Raw genomic sequence first — 27572 nt, 5'->3', positions numbered from 1 at the left:
GAGAGGCGCAACGTGTATTTCATTTCTCTAATTGTTTGCATTTACAATAGATCAGATATATACAAGTCTCTGTAACCGAAAAATCATCTAGATTAATCTTAACAAATGGGCTTTCTATAAATCCTATGGGCTTAAACAATGGGATATATTAATTTGTTTCTTGGGCTTCAGAAGTTACTTTAACTTGCCCCCTCAAGCTTAGCAGGGGATGAGGAACCACGCTAAGCTTGAACCGAAGTCGATGAAACATCATGGTAGACAATGGTTTAGTAAGTATGTCTGCTAGTTGATCAATCGAAGGAACATGACGTATGGACAGTTGTTTGGCCAAGACTTTCTCATGAACAAAGTGAAGATCAAGCTCCAGGTGCTTAGTTCTTGCATGTAAAACTGGATTGGCAGTGAGTGCAATGGTGCTGAGATTATCACAACAAAGAATCGGTGGATTGGAGACAGCAATGTGAAGTTCAGAGAGAAAGGACTGAATCCACAACAGCTCGGATGTGGCATTAGCAACACTTCTGTATTCCGCTTAAGTGCTAGACCTAGATACAATAGGTTGCTTTTTGGAGCTCCGAGAAATAGGAGAGGAGCCAAAGAACCAGCAAAAGCCAGACGTGGAGCGACGATCATCAGGGTAACTACCCCAATCGGCATCACAGAAACCATGAAGAGTAAAATCAGAGCTACGATGTAGACGAATACCAAAACCAAGAGTGCCACTTAAGTAACGCAAGATACGCTTGACTGCCTTCCAATGAGAATATGTGGGAGCATGCATAAACTGACAAATTTTGTTGACACTAAATGCAATGTCAGGTCTTGTAATGGTGAGATATTGAAGGGCTCCCACTGTACTCCGGTAAAGTGTACTGTCATGAAATGGATCCCCATCTTTGCAAGATAATCGAAGGCCGGAAGTCATCGGAGTTGGCAAGGCTTTGGCATTATTCATCTTGGTTCGAAGAAGCAGATCCTGCACATACTTGGTTTGAGTAAGAACCATTGATTTATCCAATGATCGACAGACCTCAATGCCTAAAAAATAATTCACATCTCCCAAATCTTTAAGGGAAAATTGATTGTTTAAGGCTGAGATGATTGATCAAACCCGAGCATGATCACTTCCTGTGATTAAAATGTCATCAACATATACTAAGACATAAACGACAAAATCAGCATGAGTTTGAACAAATAAAGAGGCATCAGCTCTGGATTCAACAAAGCCCATAAGCTTGAGTGTATGACAGAGCCGTGCAAACCAAGCTCTCGGGGCTTGCTTGAGATCATATATGGCTTTATTCAGTTTGCACACAAGAGAATTGTTGTGGTTCGGAACTTCAAAACCTGGGGGTTGACGCATATACACAAGCACATTAAGTTTTCCATTCAGAAAGGCATTGTTGACGTCAATTTGTTGAATTCTCCAACCCTTAGCAACGGCCACAGAGAGAACAATTCGAATGGTTGTGGGCTTCACAACTGGGCTGAATGTCTCTGTATAATCAAGCTCCGGAGTCTGAGAATAGCCCTTAGCAACAAGACGGGCTTTGTGTCTAGCGATGGAACCATCAGGATTGGTTTTTAGTTTAAATACCCATTTACAGCCAATGATGGGTATGTTACAGGGTGATTCAACAAGGGTCCATGTATGGTTTTGCATCAAAGCTTGATATTCAGCTTCCATAGCTTTGCACCATTCAGGATGTGTGATTGCTTCCTGGAAAGAAGATGGTTCCCAGATATTTGAATGCAAAGATAAATTAACCTTAGGCTTAAAGATCCTGTCCTTGGAGCGAGTAACCATTGGATGCATGTTCAATATGGGAGACACAGGAGCTGTGAGAGTGGGTGAGGGAGAAGGGGAGAGTGTATCACTCAATGTAGGGACTGACTGGGATTGAAGAGAAGTGGAAGATGATACAGTAGGGTTATCGGTCGATTGTGGAGGAGAAGGAGTAGATGAGGTGTTGACATGTGGGGTCATGGAATGGGAAGGAAAAAGAGATGGAGATTCAGGAACTTTGGGTAAGTAAAGAGAAGATTGAGGTGTGACTGTGGAACTAGACACAACATGAGATTTGGAGAAAGGAAAACTTTGTTCATGAAATTTAACATGTCTAGATATGAAGACCCGACCAGTAGCACTAATGCATTTGTAGCCTTTGTGTTTGTCACTGTAACCAATTAATGTACATGGGGTTGAGCGGAAGTCAAGTTTGTGAGTATTATAGTCACGGAGACATGGAAAACAAAGACATCCGAATGTTTTAAGATGATAATAATCTGGTGGCTTTTTGATCAAATATTGGATGGGAATTTTTCCTTGAAGTGCTGCAGTAGGTAATCTATTTATAAGATAGACTGCTGTAGAGAAAGCATCATCCCAAAAGGATAAAGGCATTGATGCATGAGCTAAGAGAGAAAGTCCGGTGTCAACAATGTACTGATGTTTTCGTTCAACAACCCCGTTCTGCTTCGAAGTATAAGGGCAAGAGACACGTTGCTTTATTCCATTGGTTTGAAGAAAGAAGCTCATAGCTTGAAATTCCCCACCCCAATCAGACTAAAGGGCTTTGATTTTTTTGTTGAGTTGAAGTTCAACATGAGTTTTGAAGTGCGCAAACACTTGAACAACCTCCGATTTTAATTTTAGAAAGTAGATCCAGGTAAAACGGCTAAAAGCATCAACAAAGCTTATATAATACTTGAAACCATTTCGAGAAGGGGTGTGGGCAGGACCCCAAACGTCTGCAAAAATGAGTTCAAGTGGTTCGGAGAATTGAGTTTGCGAAGATGGAAACGGAAGTTTATGATTTTTGCTAAGTTCACAAGCTTCGCATAAATGCATACTTTCATTTCTTCGAAAACGAAAATTACAATTTGATAGAATTTGCTTCATAGTAGAAAGAGGGGGATGGCCTAATCTAGAGTGCCACTGATCTAGAACACTTGGAGAGGCCTTAATTGAATGCTGAAGTGACGAATGAGGACTGGAGCATTCGCCAGAAAGTGTAGAGTGAAGACATGTAGGTTGAGATGCAGCAGTAGAATGAGGTGGTCCAAGGTTGAACTTGTATAGGCCTTCATGTAAAGTTCCTCGGAGAAGAACAACTCGCGTGGCTAGATCCTTCACAAGACAATAAGAAGGATAAAACTCAAACATGACATTATTATCACGGGTAAATTGGTGAACGCTTAAAAGATTTTTTGTTATTTGAGGAACATGAAGTAGGTTTTTCAAACGAAAAGGTCGAGAAAAAGAAGATGAACCAAATGTAGATTCACCAATATGTGAGATAGATAGACCTGCACCGTTGCCCATATGAACCTTACCACCTCCAGTGTACTCGGAACCAAGTGTGAGATTGCCAAGGTCATTTGTAACATGGTGAGAAGCTCCAGAATCTGGAAACCACCACTCATCTCCTGCAAATTCAGAGGTGGTAGTTGCAATAGCTGCTGATGGATAGGGAGGCTGTGGAGATCGATATTGACCTTGTTGTGGTGTTCGAAAAGGACCCGATGAAGGGTATCGAACAGAACTTGGAGGTTTGGCAGTATACTCAGCATCAAATCTGTAATAGCATATTCCAGCCACATGACCTGTCACTCCACAAATTTGACAAACAGGTCTGCCATTGTTGTTGTTCCAAAAGCGCTTGCCTCCCCGAGTATTCCTGCCACGACCACGGCCTCGAGGAAAGGAGCTTCGTGGTGAAACAGAATCAGGAAAAGAGTTTCGTGATGAAACAGAATCATCAGCCCTCTTTGTAGAAGCAAAAGTAGCTGCATTAACTGAGTGAGGCAACGTTTCATTGCTAATGTTATGAGATTCCAGGCGTCCTTCATGAGCTAACAGAAGAGCATTCACCTCTGATAATGCTAGAGTATCAATTCTTGAAGTAATGTGAACGACAACAGAGTCGTATTCCAATCCAATGCCACCGAGAACATATAGGATTTGATCATCCTCACTGATTGAGTGACCACAAGCAGCTAAAGTATCCATGATGTTTTTCATTTTGCTTAGATAATCTTTCATACTTTGATTTCCTTTCTTCATAGTTTGCAGTTGTAGCTTATATTGCATCACCTTGGCTTTTGATCTTGAGGCATAGAATGTTGACACCCGAAGCCAGAGTTGGGAGGACGTATCACACCCGATCATTTGGCTTTGGACAGATTCAGACATGGAAGACAATAGAAAGGAAAATAGAAGTTGATCCTGTCTACGTACTCCAGGTAATGAACTGGGGGTTGATGTCGTCGGCAGTGTCTTCACCATGAACCACTTTAGGGGGAACATGAGGGTGCTCGACTATGAAATTTTCTAACCCCAATCCACGAATTCCAGCAATAACTTGGAGATTCCACAAAAGAAAATTCTCGTCATTAAGCTTAACCGAATTAATCTGGTTAGCTGGGTTTACGAGTAAGAAGCTTGTATTGGCTGATGGATTGACAGAGGTGTGTGTTGTAACTCCACTGCCGGAGATGGAGTCAGTCATGGATATGGCTCTGATACCAAATTAGAAAAACAGAAGAAGGAAGAAAGAGATGCGCAACGTGTATTTCATTTCTCTGATTGTTTGCATTTACAATAGATCAGATATATACAAGTCTCTGTAACCGAAAAATCATCTAGATTAATCTTAACAAATGGGCTTTCTATAAATCCTATGGGCTTAAACAATGGGCTATATTAATTTGTTTCTTGGGCTTCAGAAGTTACTTTAACTCTTAGTCCTTACTTATCCGGCAGGAAATTTTCAACAAGATTGTGTGCATGTCATTGTGAGGCTCATCACTAGTTAGACAAAAGATAGAACAGAATAAAGCACCCGATTAAGTTCTCCAGGTAGGCCAGATATGCTTCTGCTTAAACTGACCTCCATGTTTTGTTGCATTGTTGTTCCATGGGAATAAGATGCAAATAAAACTCTTTCAAATAAGAACGCTGCAGTAGTAGATGATCGAGAACCGTAACTGCAATAGTTGGATCAACTTGCATACCAAAACAAGTCTTCTTAGCTATGCCAACTATGAAGATACAGATATTACACAGCTCCTATGGAAAAGAAATACGACTTTCCACAACATAAATTTAAAACCCTGCACCTCAAGTGTAGAGAGAAACACAAGCAAGAATAGAGGGGAATATAATTATCAGAAAGAAGAAATCATAAAGGGCCAATCCTACTCACTAATGAAACTCTTCCATTCAAAATCAAACGAATATGCCTCTCTCATGTTGCTTCAATGGCATATGTCCCTCTTAGCACTTCAAACTGTGCTCTGGGGCCAGAACACGAATGCGTACTCAACTTTCATGGACATAATTGTTTTGGGATCTCTGCAAGTGTTCTTAAGCTGCATCTCCGGTGAGTATTCCATCAAATACCAGCATCGTCAAGCAAACTGAGAAATAACATGGATTATTGAATTCATGTTCAACAAACAGAGTCCAAGACTCAAAAAAATCATACAGATTGATAACATTGAAGAGGGACCTCAACATAAGTTCGAATTTACTTTTCATGAACTTAAAAGGAAAGCTTCAAGTACATTGTCTCTTTTACTTCAACATCAGTAAATTAGGCTAGATAACAAGTTCAAAAATAGCATTATAAAAATATATATGCTAACAAAAAGAACCTGACCATAGAACCACTAAACATATATAAACAAACTTTAGGACATAGCATACCTTCATTCTCTGAACTACTGATTAGAAGCTCAATTATGTTATTGAATTCAATTCATTCGGTGATCGGTACGACTCTCTCCCATATCCGATCTTCCGATCATTCTCACACCACCTACGACCATCAAATTATTAAAGGGAATCGATGTTTTTATAATATTATCTATTAAGAGTCCCAAGAAGAATCATTTATCAAACTTCTTTATCCATCTTCTCGATAGTAAAATAGTTTGTCAGAGTATCTCTGATATTACAAAGTAACAGACTTGACTGAAAAAAAGTAGATAACTCGTATCGCATAGTTCATGGAGTGTATTAATTTTCAGGAAACGCGTAAGTGCTAAAGATTTCGTGGATCTGACAAGCACATTGAACAAACGAGATAATCAACAGCACATAACCAAGCAACAACCATGTCCACAAATGGCAATAAGATTTTAAAAATGCTATAATCATTCAATGGTAATATAATCAAATAAATCTCTTCGCCTCAGGATTTTGAACAGCAGAGAAAATTTTAAAGTTCGCAGACAACAGGGATAGATATTAACACCGCAGCTGAGGAAAGAGACAGCAACATAAGGAATTAGGGCTAATTTCTTCAGGAAAATTGGGAAAAAAAAAATTTGGACCATTTCTCGATTTATGCGTGTCATTCTTGCGCAGGGGCCATGCTAATCTTCTCTGTATCGTTCCAATTTTATCGGATGTCCCCGAAGGGACAAACCACAGCTTCTACCAAACCGTATATAAAGACATTACAATCTTATTGTTTTTAAAATGTGGGAATCGGGTGAGCGATAAGTTTATTTCGGATCACGGAATCCGGCCCACGTTTGTAGCCCAGCAACTTGAATCCATTACTCCAGTCCAACGGTGTATTAATTTGTAGCAAAAACTCCATAAATTTTTAATTTTTCACCCTGTACATTAATTTAATTTCTTTTTTCAAAATTCTTTGGCTCTCTCGATAACACAGATTTCCTTTTTTGACAAATTTTTTTTTTGGGTTTTTAAGTAGAACCTTTGATTAAATATATTATTGTTTTTATGTTTACCTTTAACAGTAAAAGTATTGAAGATACACGAATATACAAGTACGAGCAATTTTCTAAGTTGTAAATAATGATAATTTAAAATTTAAAATCTTAAACATTTAAGATTTTAAGGGTGAATTTCAGAAGGAGTTTTCACATTTTGGATAAAGGTTAAAAAAAATATTTTTTTTAAATAGAAACAAAAATAAAACTAAAAAACGAGAAATTCTAATTTTTAAACAAAATTCTTTTTAAAACAGTTTTTAAACCAAACAATATTTTTTTAAAAAAAATAATAATTGTTTTTTTGTTGTTGACTTCTCCAACAAAACAAACTCTAAATTAAAACATTACAAACAAATAAGGTAGATCAACAAATCCAACTCACGTATCTAACATTACAATCACAACAATATAAAAGACGGGGGATAAAAAAAATTAGAGCAAAATGCTATCGATTTGTTCTGGAAAAACCGTTTATTAATCATCGAGCCCGTAGTCCTCGCCGAAGTACTTATCAACTAGCTCGTTGGCCATGTTTCTTATATCTTCGTTCTCGTGAAACTGGTATCTCTCCATGGCATCAATACCATCTTCTGCTTCAACAAGTTTCGGACCTTCGCCATTCGGCATTCCTCTTAGCACCTGTGGGAATGAAGCCACTAAAATGATTAATGAAGAGTCCATTTTGTTTTGGGACGTAATGTTCCCTGCTCGCCAGTTACTAGCAGACCTTTTTTCTTGTTTGATGGAATAAAATTTAGTATGGTAATTCTGTGCAACGATATCATTCTTCTTATTTGAAAGATTTGCTTACCAGTTCCATGAACTGAAGGCCGACTCTTGCAGCTTCGATATCTGCAGATCTTACCAAGTCCACGAAACCAGGGAGTATTCCTCGTCTGACAAGAGAAACTAAATGATCAAGAATCAGTGAAGGCCTTGCTGATCCTTCTGCAGGGGCAACACAGAGGTTGCCTAGAACATATGCCGCTTCCTTTCTTATGTCAAATGGCGCAGTTGACAGAAGATGAATCAATAAAGGAACGGCTTCACTTGAATGTATTAATTTCTTATGCTCGACAGAGCCAGCAGCTATATTAGAAAGTGCCCAAGAAGATTCCTACATATTATGGAGTATGAAACAAAATGGTAGAACAATACAACGATATAAAAGAATATAACAAGTAAAAGACATCAAATATCATGCCTTTTTCAGGACTCTGTGTTCGCTTCTCAAACATTTGACCAGTGCTTGAATTGCATTTACTGCAAAACATTGAAAAATATTGACAAACTTGTGTCAAATGGCGCTAGGCCATATGGATCACAACAAATAGCATTGAAAAAATACATGTAATTTTAACCTGTGGTCTCATGGTTAGCAAAAATGACATTATTGGTTAAACACGAATCAGCAGCCACTAGATTTCCAAAACTCCGCAGAACCTACACAGACAGAAGTCATGACAAGATGATGGTGACAAAAACAATACAATTTTCACTGCATTAGACAAGCCTTAATCTACATCATACTACCACTTTTTAGGATAATAATAATAAATGGTGGAAAATTAAATATTAATGCATTCAGCTAACGCAGAAAAGTTATACTACGTACGTTCGACTCTAATATCCGCTAATAAACTCCCGAGAAATAAACCCAAACGACTAATAGGAGTTGATTTACCACCAATCGTGCAATATTTAGCAGATAAAAGCTTATTGGACTTAGTTATCAAGGATATTATTTATCAAGTCTTATAAAACTATAATCATCGATTTATAATGCTTGTTACCGGGATAAGAAGTTGCAAACTATTTGACGACGCCAGTCTATCCACAAGAATTTGTAGCAGATCGCTCTTTGTTAAAATATTGGTCGCAACATTAGAGAGGGCAGTGAGATACACGACAACCCATGCCACTTCAGTCGCCAGTTCTTCGTCCCTAATAAAAAAATCAAGTTGGATACACAAAATTGAGACAATTATGTGATTGTGTTGTTTAAGTCTCGACCACAAATAAAGATTTAACAAGCAGAAGATTGTGAGATTTATAAAATTATATAATCAGAAATGTGTATGATATTTGCTTCTCCATAAAGCATTAAAGTATCAACTATAATTCTCATCCAACATTTTTAATAATTTACCTTTCTGCTCAAAGTAAACTACTCAGAAATTATCCAACATCAATTTTACAAACCCACGTCCCAGTACTCGAATTAAGGCACCGGGACATTTTCATATATAGCTCTGTGCATCGATTAAGAGTACTTTGAATAGTGAGAAATTACTTACGCTTTCTTCAAGTGCCGAAGAATTGAGCCAAGTACCCCATCAATTCTTATCGTCTCCGTGGCAGCTTTAGAATCAGGTCCCTGCATCCATAAATACCACATCCCAAAAAGAATATTTGATTGAAAAAAATTTACTATTGTGTGATTATATGATTCCAGAATTATTAGAGGTCCATAAGATGCTCAAACAAATCAGTGCATTCCGTGAGAAATTATGCAGCACAAACTCTTGGAAAAAGGAATCAGTTGAATGACAACAACCCATGAATGTAAAAAGCAAATGCTTTAATATCCCCTTTGATCAGTGCACACATTCACTACCTTGATTAAGTTAGATAACGCCCATGCAGCCGTTCTCACAGTTGATCCCTTGTTTGATAGCATCATTCTTGCAAGAGGTGGTAAAGCTCCTTGTGAAAGCAATACATTTCTCAGCTCCTCTCCTTCCCCCGCAACATTTCCCAATGCCCAGGCACATTGCTCTGCAACAGCCAGTGCACTCTTTTCTGCGAAATGAAAATTCAAATTACTTCAGTTTTCCGTGACTTCTCACAATTTCCCACAGTTATCGAGTTATTTTAAAAAAATTAGTTTAAGGAGACCATAACAGATACCACAATTTCCTTTTATGGGCTGATTAAGCCGAAACTTTTATGTTTCTAAAATTTCAGACCACGAGATATACGCGATGGTGATGATGAGGTCAAGTAATGTAATCCAATTTCCACTTTCTCCTCTTCTTGGATTAGTAAGATCGCGGATCATAATGATCCAGAAAAAATGACTATTTACCAACACTGAGACTGTTTCAGGCAGTAAGTTGTTAATAGTGGTCCTGTAAAGTTCTATTAAACAATACACCGCTCAAAGAAAGAACTTAAAGAAAATATGCTGACAAATGATATAAACATCCAAGACCACTAACCTCCCAAGTGGGCAATAAGTAATGGTAATGCAGGCAACAGGGCTTTTGTTTCTTCTGGTTTTCCAGCTGCTATATTTGTCAGACACCAAGCAGCCTCGAGCAGCTAAGATATTGATGTCCATTACACAAATAAGAAAGAAATTGAGTTGGATTCCAGTAAACATCAGGCACGAAGAAGAAACAAGCAGAATCCTTCTCAGCAAAAAAAAAAAAAAAAGCCAATATGTATACACTCATCGAACCTGTTCATCAGCTGAGCCAAATGAAAGACACTGAACCAGAGTAGGCAAAGCTCCAGCTTCAAGAGAAGCTTGAACCGGAGGAAATTCAGATCTTGACAACAACCGTCTCAACTCACGAAGTGCATTAACTCTTTTCTGTGTGGCACCTTTTCCCCTAACAGACAGACGACACTACGTAAAGCACGATTCTTTTTTTTTTTTACACAATTCTGTCTCACTTTTGAGACTATTCCAGAGGAGCAAGAAAGAATGTAGACGCATTCTAAAGGCGAATACATTTAACTAGGCTTACTGATACGTAACAGCATGCTTCAAATCTTCTACCGCTTTTAGAGTCTGATCCTCCAGAAGTGATTGTTCTCCATCCATCATCATGTTGTCATCAACAGGAACATCATTATCGCGATCACTAACTCCGATTCTGCATAAACGTTTTGCACGCATCAATGCTTCTCTTCTCTCCTTTCCCACCATAATCGCTTGATCCCGTCTCTTCTGTGCCGCAACACTTCCCACTATAACAACCAGCAGATACAAGTACATATAACAAAACAATGTACACGTGATATAAAAAATAAACTTGACAAAACTAAGGGCGTCATAATTTTGCGAACTTTGGGCTATAAAAAACGCAAGGAAAAGAATACACAGTAAAACTCTCTCCAATCCACTACATTTGGTTAAAAGCACAAGCCAATACATCTTCAAAGCTTAATATCATATAAAATAGAGCATTTCCAGCTTGTTTCTCATATTTTTGAAGTGGCTACATAAGCAGTAAAACATCAACTGGATTCTCTCGTGGGATTGCGCACCATATTCCTCCAACACCAAAAGAAAGCCCAACTTCCAAACAAAATAAAATGCCGAAATACTTCGCATATTAGCAGAAAGGACACACATGCCGCCAGAGAAAAGAGGGAAAGGGTTCACCTGATGCCTTGATAGGATCCCTTTTATAAGGCGTGGAGGCTTCATCTGCCATTTTCGCTATTCACAAATCACAGCTATCAGCTTATGACTTGGAAATTTTCAGCGTATCCAAGGCGAGAACGCAGGGTTGCTCGAAAAAAATTTCGCGGAGGCTTCAATTGATTTGATGCTTTTGTATCAGAAAATTAGGATAATCGTTGGACCCCGCGTTCATTTGACAACAGAAATGTCCGATCTTTGTTAGGCTACACACTAGTAACAAATTTGCTGTCCATGTCCGGTTTACGGCGGCTGGTGGAGCTCGATAGTAATTTTCGATTTTTTCATTAAAATTAAATAAAGATGATATGAAAAAATGTGTGGCTTTTTATATTTAACATATGAACATTTATATTTGTCTCTATACTAAAGTGTTCGTATTTGTGTAGTTTTATTAAATAATTTAATTTTAAAAGTTATAAGTATTATGAATACAATAATTTTTTATTTTATTTTATTTTATATCCGTAGTCATATAATTAATATTTCACGTTGGCATTGTGCTTAACAAAATAAAAATATAAAAAAACAAGGATTTATAAAAATGAAAAAAGTTAGGAAAAAGATTGAGTTGGTGTTCAAATGAGAGAAGTTTAATAACATGTCTCAAATTGGGCATAAAGTATTTGTTCATCTTAAAATCTAATCAAGGATCTACTCCATAAATAGGTTATTATAAATGCAAAAATAGAGTATCCATATTTAAATCATGGTAGTGGTTGTAAGGGTGCCACACTTAATGACATTGTTAACATTAATGGATTTATGAACTTGGTAAATTTAACTTAAAAATTAATTGTAATATGAGTCATTAAACAATCGATAATAACACATAAAATCTTAGTGTAATCAAAGAAATTTGAAAACTTGTTAATATAGACAACATTTCAATAGATATAACGTTTGTCACTTGAGAATTTAGTTGACATATTTATGAATTTTGTTACTTCGAGTTTTTAAGAGATTTAAATATGAGAGTAAATTTTATATATAATAATGTATAATTATCTAAGGTAGATTTTTGTGCTAATAATTTTAATATGATATTGCATATATGGAAATATATAGATTTATTTAGTTTGTTTACTTTACAGTTTTGAAGTTGGGAAAATTGCACACATACGCACCCACATATATATAATGCAAATTCCTTTGTATCCAAGGAAAAAAAACACATTACTCGATCGATCCCCTAACTTTTCTTTCCTTTATAATTTTCACAAAAATGACAATCTTGCAATTTTTTTCCTACAAAAATTTAATATAATATTATAAATTTTTACACCTCAACCTGAAGTGACTCGCTGTATATCATCACAATTCGAAAGAGTTAATTATTAAATTTTAAATCTGGGTGGGTCAGTAAATGGTAATTTAATTCCACCAAAATATTATTGTCTGGTTTGCTAACATAAATTTCAACGAGTATTACGATAAAATCTAGTTTTCTCATTACATGGAAAATTACATTTTCAATACCATAATTTACACATTTTTATCTTTTGTTTTATTTTTTATCGATTAATTTACAATTTCAGTTTTTAACTTATTTTTTTAATTTTAATAACTTTTTACTAAAATGTTATCGTAACACCGAAAAATACTGACAAACGACAATATATACACAATATAACAAGTGTAAATATTCATTGTATCTATTTGAATACTTGTCATTTGAGTAGAAGCTCGGATTTAGGATATTTTCGGTATCATACATTTTTTTTATCAAAAGAGTTTTTATGTACTCTTTCTATCATCCTATTTAATATTTGGTAATCGATACATATGTATATTTTGTTTTGTTGAATTTAATAAATAGTGATCAATATTATATACATTCGTCAAGGTCATAAAATAATTGGATCGCTGGCACTTAATTCGGTTTTTGACATTTTACAGTGGATGTTTTTGAAAATAAGGAAATGGAAATTTGTATATAAAAAAATCATTTATTGATATGCTTCTACACAACAGTGATTAAGTCAATTTGTGTCCACACTAAAATATTTAAGAGTAGGTCTCTTGTGAGACGGTCTCACGAATATTTATCTGTGAGACGGGTCAATCCTACCGATATTCACAATAAAAAGTAATATTTTTAGCATAAAAAGTAATATTTTTCATTGATGACCCAAATAAGAGATCCTTCTCACAAAATACGACTCGTGATACCGTCTCACACAAGTTTTTGACAATGTTTTAAAGAAATTTATGTCCACACTACATTTTATGAAACATAAGGTGATTAAGTCAAACTATTTATGACTTTGGATTTAATTTATAGCGCATATGGTGAAACAATGTCCCGTAAAAGCATATTTTACCGACAAATATAATAAATGATGATTATAACTTTTTTAAAAGTTGCATTTGAACCAATGTATTTGAAGCTAGGATTTAAAATCTATTGATTTGTTTGAACAAATCTATTACACAAATAATTATTTTTTACATCATTGTTAGGGCTGACAACGAGGTGGGCTGGAGGGGATTTGCCCCGAATTCCATTGCCGCCCTGATCTCCACTTTTTCGAATTTGTGAAATTCTCAAACACGTATTATACTGTTATTATTAATGATAATATTAATATCAATATTATTATTTGTATCAAAATTATTTAATAATAATATTATTAATTTTATTTCGGGGTGGGTTCGGGGATGATAATAATATCATCATACCATCCCGAACTATTTCAGAGATTTATTAAATCTCGAACCCGAACCCGAAAAAATTGAAGATCATTGTCTCCGTTTCAGGTTTTTTCTTTGAGAATTTGAACACATTGAAAATTGTCATCCTTTGTCATTGTAATGGATTTCAAATCTATCATAACATAATTTCAAATTCCCTATTCAAATATTTCATCAAATCCAAATATTTCAATTCAAACACAACCTGAACATATTGTCACGTTTGTATTTTCTCTTAATAAACATATAAAGACGCATCACATTTACAACGTTATATATGTAGAGTCAAAAGCATTTAAAAAAGAAAATGAATCGAAAATTATATGAAACAAATAATCAGATCTTTTGGCGTCCCTTCACAAAATTTGCCAATTAAATGTAGAAAAAGTGCTAAAGTTGAAACTTCTAAAATCAAACGATTTGAATAATCACATCCAATTAAGCTGATGATTAATAAATAAATTTTTTGAATTTTTACAATATATCAGATATCGTAGTTATGAATAAATTATATTAAAAATATTACTTATCTAAATGGATAAAACGTTTTAGTAAAGAATAATTGATATCACAAACTCGGACCAATAAATACTCTAGTCTTTATATATAGTATAGATATTAACTCTCCTAAATCACCAATAATTTCATGAATTAACCAATTTAATTAATTAAAGGTCCAAATTTTCACTACAATATACAAATTAATATAAATTAACAAATCGGGGTACAAGTAAAAGAGAAATTGTAAATACTAATAGCTAATTTTTTAAAATAAAACATTAAGTTATGATTATGACATCATACCGAAAAAATTATTTAATATATTAGTGTGGGAAAAAAGCTGAAGGGAAAATAAATGAATAACATGAGGTCACGTACGAGAAAGTCGACCCAATAAATTACCAAACATGGTAGCACGTAATATAAAGCGTACCCGTGCTGCATTAACCTGAGAAAATTAATAAAAATGTATTTTATTAAGTGATGTTTTCGACTTAGTTTTTTAAACAAATGTTACTTTTGAATTTTGATTAATATATATAGGGTTGAAAAATTTAGGGTATAAATATAATGATTTAAAATTAATATTTAATATTGATTTATTGAAAGAAACAAAGTACAAAATTACTAAATAAAATATGTTCAACAACTTACTTGATAGTTCATACTAACCGAACTGATTTAGAATTTTTATTGCTTGAATCAATGTATGTTAAGTAACATTGGTTATGTCTCGATATATATAGTAATATGGTCTTTATATCTATTTTTTTATGACATTAGAATTCAAAATTGTAATTTTTTTTTTATGTATGTTAGGTAAATCTTGAACTAACGCGATGATTTGCAGACAACTTTAGTCAAATAAATTATATTGGATAATTTGGGTATAACAAACTTGTTAGATAAAATGTTATTGAGATAATCAAATTTTTAATCATGGACACAACATTTATCATTTTGAATACATTTTGGTTGTCCTTATATTAAAATAGTAATAACTCAACTACCGGGTACAGACTAAAACTTTCAAAGGTTGGAGCTGAGTCGGCGCTTGAACCAAGAGAATAGTGATCACAATATATAATCTTGGAGAGACAGAGTAAGCAAAATAACCAAGAACGAATTCTGGGCATTGGAGACTGTACAATCGCATGTCTTGTATTGATCCAGATGATAAAGATGAAAGCTTTATCATTGCCAATATCCAGTCCAAGCAGGGTGGAGAAGTTTACGCCTCCGCAGCCGTTGATGAGATTCTTGACCGGTAGTGTGGTGAGCAGAAGCAGAGCCAGGTCGCGTGCGGTCCCACTTTTCGGCAAGAAGAATGCTGCTGGATTGATTGATGAAACCACTCGAGAACCATCTTCTCCAAAAGTTACTTGCATTGGCCAAGTCAGGGCCCGCAGCGCTACCTCCGAGTCAGCCTTAAATCCACGCCACACCACCGGAAACCGCCGCTGCTGGTTGTGGTTGAAGAAACCCTTGTTTGGTTACAAACTCCCTTGCAGATTTCGCAGGTATAGGACCTTTCGCGAGCTCCTTTTCAGATGGGTTCTGTGCCGTAGTAGGGCTGGTTACGGCAAGAAAGTGGATGCAAGAGAGGATTCTTTGGTGGTTGAATCGAATCCGAATTCTGACAAGAATGGGGAATTTGAAGCAGAAATTGTGCCTGTAAATGCTTTATCATTGACTAGGTGTAGGCCTGTTCCTCGCAGATCATCATATTTGGGAGGTAGAATTTGTGAGTCTACATCGGAATCATGTGAACTAGGAGTGCTTAAAACTGAAAATGAGCCGAAAACTCAACAAAATTTTCAGGAAATATTTAGAAATTTCAGTTCTGAAATTAGTCACGAAAGTTGCAAAGAACTGGGAAATACAAAAAGTGTCGTTGAAGATTTGAATGGAATTTTTGGAGTTGCAACAGCTCATCCTTCACTGCTCACAAGATGTAAATCAGGACCAGCGAGAACTGCTTGATCCGGGAACCGATTAATACTGTTTTGGAGATGATTAAAAAAAATAAAAATTGATATGTAATTTGAGAGATGAAAAATAAATTAGTCTTATGATAAATAACTTATTTATTGTAATTAATTATATGATGTATATATTGAGCGTGAGAATGTAAATATTTATATTTTTATCATCAACATCAAACTGTCGTTTATTACATTGTAAATTTATATTTTTTGTAAAAGAAAATTTTTTTTTTTAAAAAAAATGAGCATGAAAGTCTGCGTCGTTAATCGTAATCTATGTTACTCAATCGGAGAGTTGCGTGGGCTATACTGCTTCTCAAGCAAGTCCATCTGATTTAAGCCCAAATCAAGACTGGAAATTGTAGGCCCAAGCCCAAATATCAATTTGATTAAATTTGTTGTTCCTTTGGGAATATATAAGTTCTTTCATCATCACCACTATATTTAAATATTAAACTTACTTTTACTTAGGAATTATATTTCTTGGCATATATATAATTGATCTTCCAGACATTATCATCGAAGTGATGTTCACCTATTGATTGTGATAAAATTATATATTTTTTTGTTAACTCAACGATGCTCACATAAATGATACACATACGTATAGACATATTCATAAGTAATCTGTCTAGCAACGGTGGCTTGTGTTGTGTGACATAATAACGTTTCAAAACCCGTGAGCATGTGAAGTTTAAAAAATTTGTCAATGATCCAACCGCCTCAATTAATTAAAATGAAAATATATAAATCCAATTTTATGGAATAAACTACAGCCAAAATTTACTTGTCCTCCATTTAATTATTTAACAATGACACGATTCCAGTACCTTGTCCGATTCTATGGGCAGATTTATTCGTTTTCTTATGAAAGCCGGACAACACAGGTGCATTAGATATTACGTTAGGTATGCCTGCTTTATCATTTGTCCAAATTAAATTCGGATAAAAAATATTAAGATATATGAATGAACAAAGAAGATGAGTTTTTATCCACAAGAAAATTATATATTATCATTTTCTCTTTGCAATGCCTGAAGTAAATATTACAACTATAAAATAGTATTGATGACATTTTTGTAAATAAGTTGAAAAATATTCAATTTATTTTGATGGCATTTTCGTAAATAAGTTGAAAAATATTAATTTATTTTGATGTCATTTTCGTAATGAATTAATTTTAAGGACAAAATGGTAATTAGTGACATATCTTGCTCATATGAAGTCCAAATGATTTGAGATTTGGATATAACGTAGAAAACTCAAAGATATAGAAGTTTCATGTTTTGAGTTTTGACAAATTTGATCGTTTGACTGGTTCAAAGAGATATATCGATATTAAAATATTAAATATTATATATTATATTATATTATATTATTTTTTTAATATAATATAATATAATATAAAAAAAAGGAAGGATAAAATTGAAAGTTAAGCACATTCATTCTCAGAATGAACAGAGAGGAAATGAAGATGTGAGAGAAAAGAGTTCTTAGATTTTCTTTTCGATCTTGCGACTTATCGATTTATCCAATCGACGAACTGACTTCAGTTTTGGGATCATTGACACGAGGTCTTCGATTTGAGGTATAAATTTTATAGTTTTGGTGATGTTTGAAATTCGTCGATTTCTTGAATAAATCCGATAAATTGTTAAATCATACAGAAGTTGAAGATGGTTGAACAGTGTATGATTTTAACGAAATAGAGAAGATTATAGTGGTGTTATTTTGAATTATTCTTAATTTATTATAATTAGAGATTTTTTAATCATTGGATTGAGATTGGAGAGTTGTTTGTCAGTTGTTATTAATTTTGATTATATATTCGGAGTCTACGAAGTATAGGCTACACGTTGATATAAAGGTTTCGTAATTTGACGGATGTTGTAAAATAGCCTATTATTTAATTTTAAATTAATTAATGTGTATTTGATGGTAGTATTGTGAATTAAATACACCAAAATATTAAATTGTTGAACGAGAATAATTTATAATCGAGTTTTATATTTTGTTGAAGTAATTGTTGTTGGGCTATTTGATGTTATATATCGAGGTTGTTATGATTGTGTTGATACGGTGACAATGATCTAATAATTGTTGTTGAATTATTTAGATACATCACAAGCCTCGGGATCAAAGAAATAGCCAGATTATATATATATTCGATTATAAGGTACGTGTTAACGTACGAGCATATGTTGTTATGGTTTAGTATTGATGAATACTATTGCGTTGAACGATGATAAATCACTGGTATTGGGTGATTTGATATTATATCTGTTGTTGTTTATTATCGTTGATATTGTTGGTTGTCGTTTGTTGGGAGATGTCACGTTAATGTTGTTCGTTCGACGATATTGCTGTCGCCGGTGTTGGGGTGCGACGTATCGTCGATGTTATTCGTTCAATGATATTGGTGTCCCCGGAGTAGGGGTGAGACGTATCGTCGATGTTATTCGTTCGACGATATTGCTGTCGTCGGTGTTGGGGTGCGACGTATCGTCGATGTTGTTGTAGCAGTAGTATGGGAGTGATGACATTGATATCGTTGGTGGTTTGATTGTTCAGAGACAACGAAGGAAGTATTTCTGTTCATTCCAGTTATATGTTATATTGTTGATGATATAACTGTTATGTATTACGATGATGATTGTTGTGTATGCTCACCCTTTGGGGGCTGTTTCTGTTGGACATGTTACAGGACTCTGCTGTGAGACAGGATAGTGGTGAATGACTAGGTGTGTCTAATCAAACAGTCCTGTCGTTGATAGTAGATAGAAACAGTATAGTTTATTGTCTTACTTGAGTTGTATGTGTGTATTTATTATATTGTTTCTGCTGCATTGACGTAGATAGTGTGTTGATTGCATTTTGTCGTATATGCATTATATTATTACGTCGTTGAAAAGAAAATTTTTATGCATATGACGTCGCATGTTGTATGATTACGTGACGAGGTTTGAGACGCCACACCCCTTCACTATTTATAAATATAATGCAATAATCAATAATAAAAAAAGATTATATTTATACAACGACACAATTAATTATGTTGTGACAGAGTTCATCTTGCTTTATTTGATCTAATATGATGATTTTCTCCTTTGTTACAGCAGAAAAAGTCAGGTTGAGTTAGAATATGTATTCAAATGAAGTTTTGTGATTGATCGGATTCTTTTTTTTTTTTGTTGATAATTTCTAAATTATGGGGTGGGGAGAGCTCGAACTTGAGCCAATTATAAAGAGAAAGTGGGTGAGACCACTTAGACCAAAGCCCGATCTCGATCGGATTCTAAGATTAAAAAAGATCGTATTTATATATATGTCGTAAGGCACAAAGAATAGTTCAAATGACTAAAGGTCGGGTTAAATTAGTGGACCTTTTTAATATTTAATTAATTAAATAATTCATAAAAGGAAATTTCCAAAAAGATACTATTATACCTTTCTTCTTCAAATCATATCACTTGCACTTTACAATAAAACTCTAAAAGCTATTTTGTTTGCTTTTGACAAGAATTGTGTTTTGATTTTGTGAAAGCAACCACCAACCAACCTACAAACACACAAAATAAAATCCTATGCAAGAAAATGACTTCCATTTTAGTTTCTTCTTTCATGGCCTGATATTAGTTGGAAAAGATGGAACACTTGAACCTTCAAATCTCAGAACATAGTACGTACGTAGGATAAAAATGAAGTCAATAATATTAGATACAAAGTTTAAGTTAATCAATGTATATAAGTTAATAAAATATAAAGCTGAAACCGAATCCATCTACACCGTCGGAGTTATCGGCGTTCATACCAAGTCTAGCCCATGACTGCTTCCACCACCGGTGAAACTAGTTTCAGACGAGGACGTGGAAATGGTGATCACCTCATTCAAATCAGTCACGCTATCTTGCAAGGTCATCAAAAGGTGGGATGTGCTAAAACTCAGAGTTGGCTTAGTTCTTGGTACAATCGGGACCTCGGCTTCACCCACCAGCATTTGAACCACAACCCTCATAGTAGGTCGAGCCAATGGGTCCGGGTGGGAACATGCAAGCCCTACCATTAGCACTCGTCTCATCACCTCCTCATTGTACTCGTTCCCAAGCCTTGGATCTGATGCCACCATCAACCTTCCTTCTCTGTGCAAACTCCACACCCATTCCACCAAATTACTGCTCACCCCAACTTTTCCTACCCCTATAACCTCTTTCTCAATAGGCCTTCGCCCACTTGCCACCTCTAGGACAACCGCTCCATAGCTAAAAACATCGGTTTTCTCGGTTGCTCTGCCAGTTAACAAGTACTCCGGAGCCAAGTATCCCATTGTGCCTGCAGCCACGGTTGCATCCGGAGACTTGTCATGCTCAATCTGCCTAGCCAACCCAAAGTCTCCTAATCTTGCATTGAACCCTTCATCCAACATGATGTTACTGGCCTTGATATCCCTATGAATTACTTGATTCTCACATTCTTGGTGCAAATAGGCCAAAGCCGAAGCCACACCGAGTAAAATCTTATGTCTATAAGGCCAAGGTAAAACCATTCTCGACTCAAACAATGCCTTGTCCAGACTCCCATTTGCCATCAAATCATAAACCAACAAAATTTCACCCTTCTCGTGGCACCAACCTTGAAGCCTAACAAGATTTCTATGCCTAAGTGTGCCAATGATGGACAACTCGGATAAAAACTCGGTCTTCCCCTGTCCCGTGTGGCTACATCTCTTGACTGCCACAATGTCACCCGTGGCAGGCAATATACCTCTGTAAACAGTCCCAAATGCACCATGTCCAATGACCTTATTAGAATCGAACCCTTTCGTAGCAAGTTTTAGCTCCTTGTAGCTAAATTCCCTCGGCATTTTGATCACATCCGAAGCCAATGTCTCGGGTGTTTTGACACCCTTGATTTTCTTGGAATAAACCCATATCAATGCTACCGCACAAAATACCAGGAAGAATGCCCCCGCGGTGACAACTCCGACGACTGCCCCTGGCCCATCCTTACATAGCTGGTTGTGGCATTTCCCACCATTTTTTTCCTTTTCTTGTACCGCTGCCGTGTCATTATGGTCTGATTCCACAGGCGCCAAAGAAGGCGGCGGCGGTTTGACTGTGTCAGCCGTTGGATTCATTAGATTAGCCGGCGGAGGGGGTGATCTCGCAGTCGGAAACACTGAGTTGTAACCGGTATTGTCATCGAAAAAAGAACGGAAACTCCACCACTCAATGCAGTGGATCTCCGTGCTCCCCTGGGTCGACCCGGAAAACCCAACAAACATGAAATCGTTCAGTATGTACTCGTTTAGATCAAAAGTGGAGGATATGATTGGTTCTTTAGGCTTCATGTTGGAATACGATACGTACACATTGATCATCCGGGTTGACCCGGAATACTCGACCCACGAGTTGACCAGATCGCCGCTCTTGAGATCGACGCCGATCATTTCCAAATCACCAACTCGGGTTGAAATCATAGAGTTCAAATCCAGACCCACATGATTCCCGTTGATGTCCTTGAATTGAATGTCCATTAGGGTGTCGAATTCCACCGCCACGACGCCGTTTTGGGTGTTCTTCCGGTCCATGACACCGAGAAACCCGCCGGCATCCCCCACAAACTGATCGTCAGGCGAAATGACGAAAGCCAACCCACCACCGATGGAGGAAGGGTTCAGATTGGTAATAGAGAAAGAAAAGAAAGAAGAAAAACTCGCCGGGTCCTGAGTTCCGGGACGACGAAATATGACGGGATTGGAGTATAACACTTTCCCCGCACCGGAGTTGGGGACGGTGAGATCTCGAGTGAGCCTCACGCTCCCATTGCTCAAATGCGCGTCACCGAGGAGCTTCAAGCTGGTGAGAGTCAGCGTCCCGAAGTCAAATTGTGTATCCGAGAAGGAATTTCCGGCGAGAAAGAGAGACAAAAGCAAAATCTTTGCAACAATGGAACAAAACCCACATGAAAGAACCGACATGGCTAGATTTCAGGACAACTCCATCAAAAAAAACTTGGCCTTGAAGCAGACAGAATTAGAGAATAATGAGGAGGAGAGTATTGAATCAAGGAAGCAATAAAGTCGGAGATCTTATGGAAACTTAACAAAACAACAATGTAAAAGGAAAGAAACAAAGGAACAGTGAGCGAGTGTGGACGATCGTGGGAGGAGAAAGGGAATCCAAAGAAGGATAGAAGAAGACATGTGGATGCCACGTGTCGGATTCCAACGGTAATATTTCCGCCCCCTCCCCCCTGCCTACAATTGCGTTGTCGTGGAAAAAATGAAAAAAATTCTTTTAGGACAGGAAGGATTCCAGCGTTTTCAATGTTTTTTTATGACGCGGAATCCGAGCTCCGTAGATTACGAGGTTGTACTTTTTTGGGTTCTTGGAAATATATCATACATTCGATTTTGATCCCAATTTAATCTCTCCCGAATTTTTTATAATCGTAAAAAAAAACATTTACTGAAATTACAAAGATCTTTTCTACCTCAAATTATATGTGGAAATGATTTAGATTTGTGAGAGAGATTTAAAATACATCGATTTTGAATGATTAGGTTGGAAAGTGAACTTATACCCTCTTTCATAATCCCAACACCAATTGAGAAAAATTCCTTAGTTTACAGCAGAATCCAAACAGCACAATCCAAGCGTATGATCCCTCCTCCTATCCATTCAATTATTTTCCACTTAATAATAAGAAAGAAAGAAAAGTGTGTGACGCAGCGATCGCATGTGGCTGACTGTCAACAGCAACACAGCTATCATGTCACTTGCAAGAAAATCAATTTGCAAGCATTTCTTTTTATATATAATATTACAAATTATTGGTATAATATTACAAATTATATGTGCTCAGACTTGTTTAATTAATTACTGTCAAAGCTCTGTAATTCACGTGTATATATATATATATAGTAGGATAAAAGTTTATATATTTAATTTAAAACCCCCAAATACAATACAATGGACCTTTCGCCCGACATGTAAGCCACGCCATTCATTAGTGGCCCAATAACATTAATAGAGCTTTTGACATCAAATGGAAATGGTCCAAAAAGAAAAACCAAAGTTTTTCATTTACGATTAACATATCGACAATCCACTCTAATATCTCCTTCATCACCTGTGATGGGATTATTTTCCGACAAAACAAGTAGAGCCCTTGAAAAATGCTCGTGGAAGTAGACATTATCTGAAGCCATCTTCTCCACGAAGGGATACGTATTAGGATCCGAAACCAATTGTTGGTCAATGATCAATAATCCTTTATGATTCAGAACATTCTTGTAGTACATGTTATCAAGGGTCATTGGGGTTATACGATCATTTCTTGCATACTCCACAGCCCTCGGATCCGGATCGGGAGATGGGCATCTCCCTTTGAGGTATTCGGCATAGTTTGGGTCCAATTTCGGGTCAATGGTTGGATAAAGTCGATGGACGATGTTTGTGCAGTGAACTCGTCCTATCGAGTGTGCACCTATCAAGAAAGTGATTAAATTTACCAATAAGAATAAATAATCACATCAACTATTGATATATCTTTATTTCATTCATTTACCTAAAAGAGCAACGGTTCCTTCCGTGTCAACTCCAATCGATTGGAATCTTGAAAGAACCAAAGACATAGTATCATTGTGATTAGGGATAAAGTTTTCAATTTCTTCCACATAGCTTATCTTGCTATCCTTTCTCCCAGCCTTCATCTCAACATGTGGCCCTCCCAACTGTAATATATTATTCCAAAACAAAAAAAGAAGTCATGGCCTATATCATAGACAATCCAAAAAAAAAAAAAAAATTGAAAACTCTGATATAGAAATTTTATTTCTTATATCACTTGGAGAATGATCACAATCAGACGAAATGTCTTAATAAAGCTTACCAAAACGACACCATCTCTCGCCGAAAGAGCCACAATATCAGCACAAGAAACAGTGAGGGGGCATTGGGTTTCAAGTGAATCTTTGATTGTTTTGATGTACTTAAAATTCCTCATCCCAAAGTTTCTTGTTGAAGTCTTCTCCGATTTTATACCATTTGCAGCGTCCAATAACAGCGATGCATCGCACGACTACATACACAACAAGCGGTTAAGTCGATCATGGCTTGTAAGGGTAATATCTTTGTGCCAGATACAACGACCCTGGGATCATGAGGTCCATATATTCAACCACAACCCCAAATATATCGTGGTTGTTGGATATATCTAGCTAGCACTAATAAAATTATAAAACCAAACGAAACGATGACCTTAACCATGCAATCATGGAATAGATTTCTAATCCACGAAACAGCTGTGTTTCCATGCTTATGGTACAATTTGGTGACTTCTTCCTTTACGATTTCTTCAGCCTTGGGGCAACTTTCCGAGTAGTAATTCACCTGCAGCTCGCTTTCGCCTTATTTTAAAGACGAGTTAGTATAAAAGTAACATATATATTAGTTAGTAAAAACAAGGGATTAATTAATATGAATAAAATAAGAAACGGAGACAAATACCAGAATAAAACTGGAAGAGTAACGGTAACAGGAGAAGGATGACAGTTGAACTAAAATTACAGTTGCAATGGGAGACCATGTTGGGTTAACTTAATTCTGATATAGATAAGTTACGAAGGGTATTGTGCGTGTATGTGTATATATATAGGCAATGTTTTTTGGTGGGGTGAGAGGCTGTTCCACTAAGCCACCTAGTCTGACCTTTCGGCTATTTTTATTATTTTTTTTGAAAAAAAAAAACTAGCCAAGCCTTAGTTTATGCCCCCGCCCACCACTACCATATCTTCAAACACTAATTCTGGAGTATATAAAAAACAAACTGAATATTAAATCAGTCTTTAATTTTCATAAATTAAACAAGATTATCTTCCTGGCAAAATATAAGCCAAACTACAAGGAAACATCTCTTGACATGGAAAACAAAGTACATTGCCACGGAGTATGATCAGAAACTAGCTATATACGACAGGGTACGTAAATTGTACTAAAAACACTCATCAAGTGAGGTCGATACAAACAACATAGCATGAACAATATATATAACCAGAAATGTAGTTTGTCATAACAGTCACATGTCCTGGCCAAAATATTGATTAGTAATTTAGTAGAGCATTATACAAAATCAAATGATTTCAGATGACAACTAAAAATTCATAGTTTTTTTCATGGTGCATTGATATCAATCCTTGACAATTGTTCATCTAATTAGAGATATATATGGTTAGAATATTGGTTCACTCACTGAATCAGAACATCGGTTTTCTATTGTATTAGGTTGAGCTGGGGTGATTAATCGTACCGAAAGTTACGGAATATTAATATATTTCGTATAACTAGCATACTAATTATATCGAAATTTGTATAAATATATAATTAATTTGGAATTCCACGAATTTGAATTTCAAAATCTCCGGTTAATTCTCAACATGCTTATGATCAATTTACCACATTCAATATGATTTTAAAGCTGCAGACCCACTTATCTTGGTAGCTATACTGTCCTCCAATTACTAGAGCGGAACCGAGAAGCAAATGGGCTCCAAAAATCGTATATTTTCATGCTAGAATCGTCTATTACCTCCATTATATCCTAGCCGATATTTGTAGAGTTCTCCTAAGAAATGGGTTTAACTTTACGTAGGTTTGAAGTGTAATCTTGTTGAAGATTTTAACCCTTCATTCTAATTCTCAGTTATGTTCCATTGAAGTTTTCAGTGCCATAAAACTCGCCTCCCCATTAGAGGTAAGCCTGGCTTGTATTAGTCTTGCGGGTAGTGACAGAGATTATACGTACAATCTTGTTTTATACAAACACATACCGAGTTATTTGTTTTATTTGCATAACTTAAAATGGGAATTAAAAATTAGATGTTTCTAAAACGTATAGGCATTGACAGAATAAGTTGTCGAGTTATAAACTTCATATCTTTGGATTTATTCGGTTCCATTCATCTAACTTTTCTACATTTGTACATCTTAAACACAACAATTAATGGTCACAAAATTTTATAAATATTGCAAAGTCGTGCGCACAAAAAAGGTGAGTGGTACATGGAATATTTCCTTAATGGAGCTATGATGTAAAATTTGACAAATATTATGTTGGCGGTTGGTTAAATAAACAACAAAAGTTAGTATATGTGAAGTAAAGCATAAGTTTTATCCACCCATTCTCCATTACCTTTTCTTCGTTGAAACTTAATTTGTAAGTTGTTTTAGAAAAATTTGGGGTACCCTAATTTCATTTGAAAATGCTTACAACTTTAAAGATAAAATTATATTTATTAAATTTATCGTATATCAAATATATCCTCATATAATATATCATGTCATTATTTACAAAAATTAACTATTATATTATTTTTATAGTCTTATGATCTTTTTGATACATATTAACAAATTAAGATTCATTATTTTATTTCATCCAAATATTTTAACAAGTTATTTTAAAATAAGATCTCATCTTAAATTAGCCTTGACTAATTTTAGGTAAACTAATAGAATTTATTTTTTAATATGAAATGATGCCTTGCTCAGTCCTAGCCAAATGACCTAGCAAAGGGGTGGGTCAGTGAGTGATCTAAAACTTGGGCCTTTCTTATAAATGACGAAGACGAGCCTGTTAACTATTAGCCCATATTGCGTACTTGAAGTCTGGCCCTCTTCATACCGACCAGTATTTATTTCAAGCCCAGGCCTTTTTAAAAGCTCGAAAACTTTCCCAGTATGGCTTAGTGCTTAGATATAAAGTGGACGCGTTTCAGCGGCGCTGTTTGAAATAATAAAATCGGGTCTTTTTATCACCCATAAATCTGTCCTCGTCAGTACCACATTTGTCTCCCTACCTTCTTCATCTTGTTCAGTCATAATCGTAATCATTCATCAATAATTTCAATTTTTTAAGCTCGCTTTTGTACGCTTGGATTCTCTGTGATCCTGGGATTAAGCTCATTATGCGTCTACTCAGGTTTTCTCTCTTGAAAGTGAAGCCCAAGTACATGAAACCCTTCTCTTCTTCGAGCTCAAGCTCAAGCTCCCCCAAGCTCTTGCAACTCAACGTCTTCTGCAATCTTTTCGTCAAGAAATCGGGGTATCTGGTGTTTCTTGATTCTTTTTGAGCCAATCTTGTTTCCTGTGTAATATCTTCACCGCCATCACTTCTTTGAATGCTAGATTTTCCCTTCAGATTATCGAACA

General features: G+C 35.8%; 4 protein-coding genes, 1 long non-coding RNA gene and 1 other non-coding gene across 6 annotated transcripts; 1 reads left to right on the top strand and 5 right to left on the bottom strand.

The window, feature by feature from the left end:
* Positions 1-5035: 5035 nt before the first annotated feature.
* On the bottom strand, positions 5036-5845 carry LOC140960891 (uncharacterized). The gene is made up of 2 exons (XR_012172272.1): positions 5711-5845; positions 5036-5421 (listed from the first exon to the last, which is right to left on the bottom strand). It is a non-coding gene; the product is annotated as an uncharacterized lncRNA (long non-coding RNA).
* Positions 5846-6327: 482 nt separating this feature from the next.
* On the bottom strand, positions 6328-6430 carry LOC140962208 (U6 spliceosomal RNA). The gene has a single exon (XR_012172488.1). It is a non-coding gene; the product is annotated as a U6 spliceosomal RNA (small nuclear RNA).
* Positions 6431-7072: 642 nt separating this feature from the next.
* LOC140961997 (importin subunit alpha-9-like) lies at positions 7073-11464 on the bottom strand. Its single transcript, XM_073420829.1, has 11 exons — positions 11147-11464; positions 10506-10728; positions 10214-10367; positions 9972-10074; positions 9368-9552; positions 9048-9127; positions 8544-8694; positions 8112-8193; positions 7955-8013; positions 7562-7867; positions 7073-7389 (listed from the first exon to the last, which is right to left on the bottom strand). Exons 1-11 carry the CDS (start codon positions 11196-11198, stop codon positions 7225-7227), a joined length of 1560 nt encoding a protein of 519 aa, XP_073276930.1. The 5' UTR covers positions 11199-11464; the 3' UTR covers positions 7073-7224.
* A 4098-nt stretch (positions 11465-15562) lies between these two features.
* Positions 15563-16363, top strand: LOC140961095 (uncharacterized). Its single transcript, XM_073419402.1, has one exon. The coding sequence runs from the start codon at positions 15563-15565 to the stop codon at positions 16361-16363; it is 801 nt and encodes a 266-aa protein (XP_073275503.1).
* Positions 16364-19898: 3535 nt separating this feature from the next.
* Positions 19899-22684, bottom strand: LOC140961904 (L-type lectin-domain containing receptor kinase VIII.1-like). The gene has a single exon (XM_073420682.1). The coding sequence runs from the start codon at positions 22340-22342 to the stop codon at positions 20171-20173; it is 2172 nt and encodes a 723-aa protein (XP_073276783.1). The 5' UTR covers positions 22343-22684; the 3' UTR covers positions 19899-20170.
* A 597-nt stretch (positions 22685-23281) lies between these two features.
* Positions 23282-25008, bottom strand: LOC140961773 (peroxidase 21). The gene is made up of 5 exons (XM_073420467.1): positions 24876-25008; positions 24627-24775; positions 24259-24447; positions 23935-24100; positions 23282-23853 (listed from the first exon to the last, which is right to left on the bottom strand). Exons 1-5 carry the CDS (start codon positions 24952-24954, stop codon positions 23447-23449), a joined length of 990 nt encoding a protein of 329 aa, XP_073276568.1. The 5' UTR covers positions 24955-25008; the 3' UTR covers positions 23282-23446.
* Between the last annotated feature and the right edge of the window lie 2564 nt (positions 25009-27572).

Source organism: Primulina huaijiensis, chromosome 16 (genome assembly GCF_012295235.1).
Source record: "Primulina huaijiensis isolate GDHJ02 chromosome 16, ASM1229523v2, whole genome shotgun sequence".
Taxonomy (NCBI): domain Eukaryota; kingdom Viridiplantae; phylum Streptophyta; class Magnoliopsida; order Lamiales; family Gesneriaceae; genus Primulina; species Primulina huaijiensis.
Note: the sequence above shows the minus strand (reverse complement) of the source record. Positions and strands in the feature narration are given on the sequence as shown.

What these genes read in the sequence shown, in the direction of transcription:
- LOC140961095 (XM_073419402.1), top strand. Translation starts at nt 15,563, where the DNA reads ATGAAAGCTTTATCATTGCCAATATCCAGTCCAAGCAGGGTGGAGAAG.
- LOC140961773 (XM_073420467.1), bottom strand. Translation starts at nt 24,954, where the DNA reads ATGGTCTCCCATTGCAACTGTAATTTTAGTTCAACTGTCATCCTTCTC. An exon ending in ACTCTTCCAGTTTTATTCTG is followed by an intron (nt 24,776 to 24,875) that starts GTATTTGTCTCC and finishes CTTTAAAATAAG; the next exon opens with GCGAAAGCGAGCTGCAGGTG. An exon ending in CGAGAGATGGTGTCGTTTTG is followed by an intron (nt 24,101 to 24,258) that starts GTAAGCTTTATT and finishes AATATATTACAG; the next exon opens with TTGGGAGGGCCACATGTTGA.
- LOC140961997 (XM_073420829.1), bottom strand. Translation starts at nt 11,198, where the DNA reads ATGGCAGATGAAGCCTCCACGCCTTATAAAAGGGATCCTATCAAGGCA. An exon ending in TTGGCTCAGCTGATGAACAG is followed by an intron (nt 10,075 to 10,213) that starts GTTCGATGAGTG and finishes TCAATATCTTAG; the next exon opens with CTGCTCGAGGCTGCTTGGTG. An exon ending in GCCTTCAGTTCATGGAACTG is followed by an intron (nt 7,390 to 7,561) that starts GTAAGCAAATCT and finishes TCATTCCCACAG; the next exon opens with GTGCTAAGAGGAATGCCGAA.
- LOC140961904 (XM_073420682.1), bottom strand. Translation starts at nt 22,342, where the DNA reads ATGTCGGTTCTTTCATGTGGGTTTTGTTCCATTGTTGCAAAGATTTTG.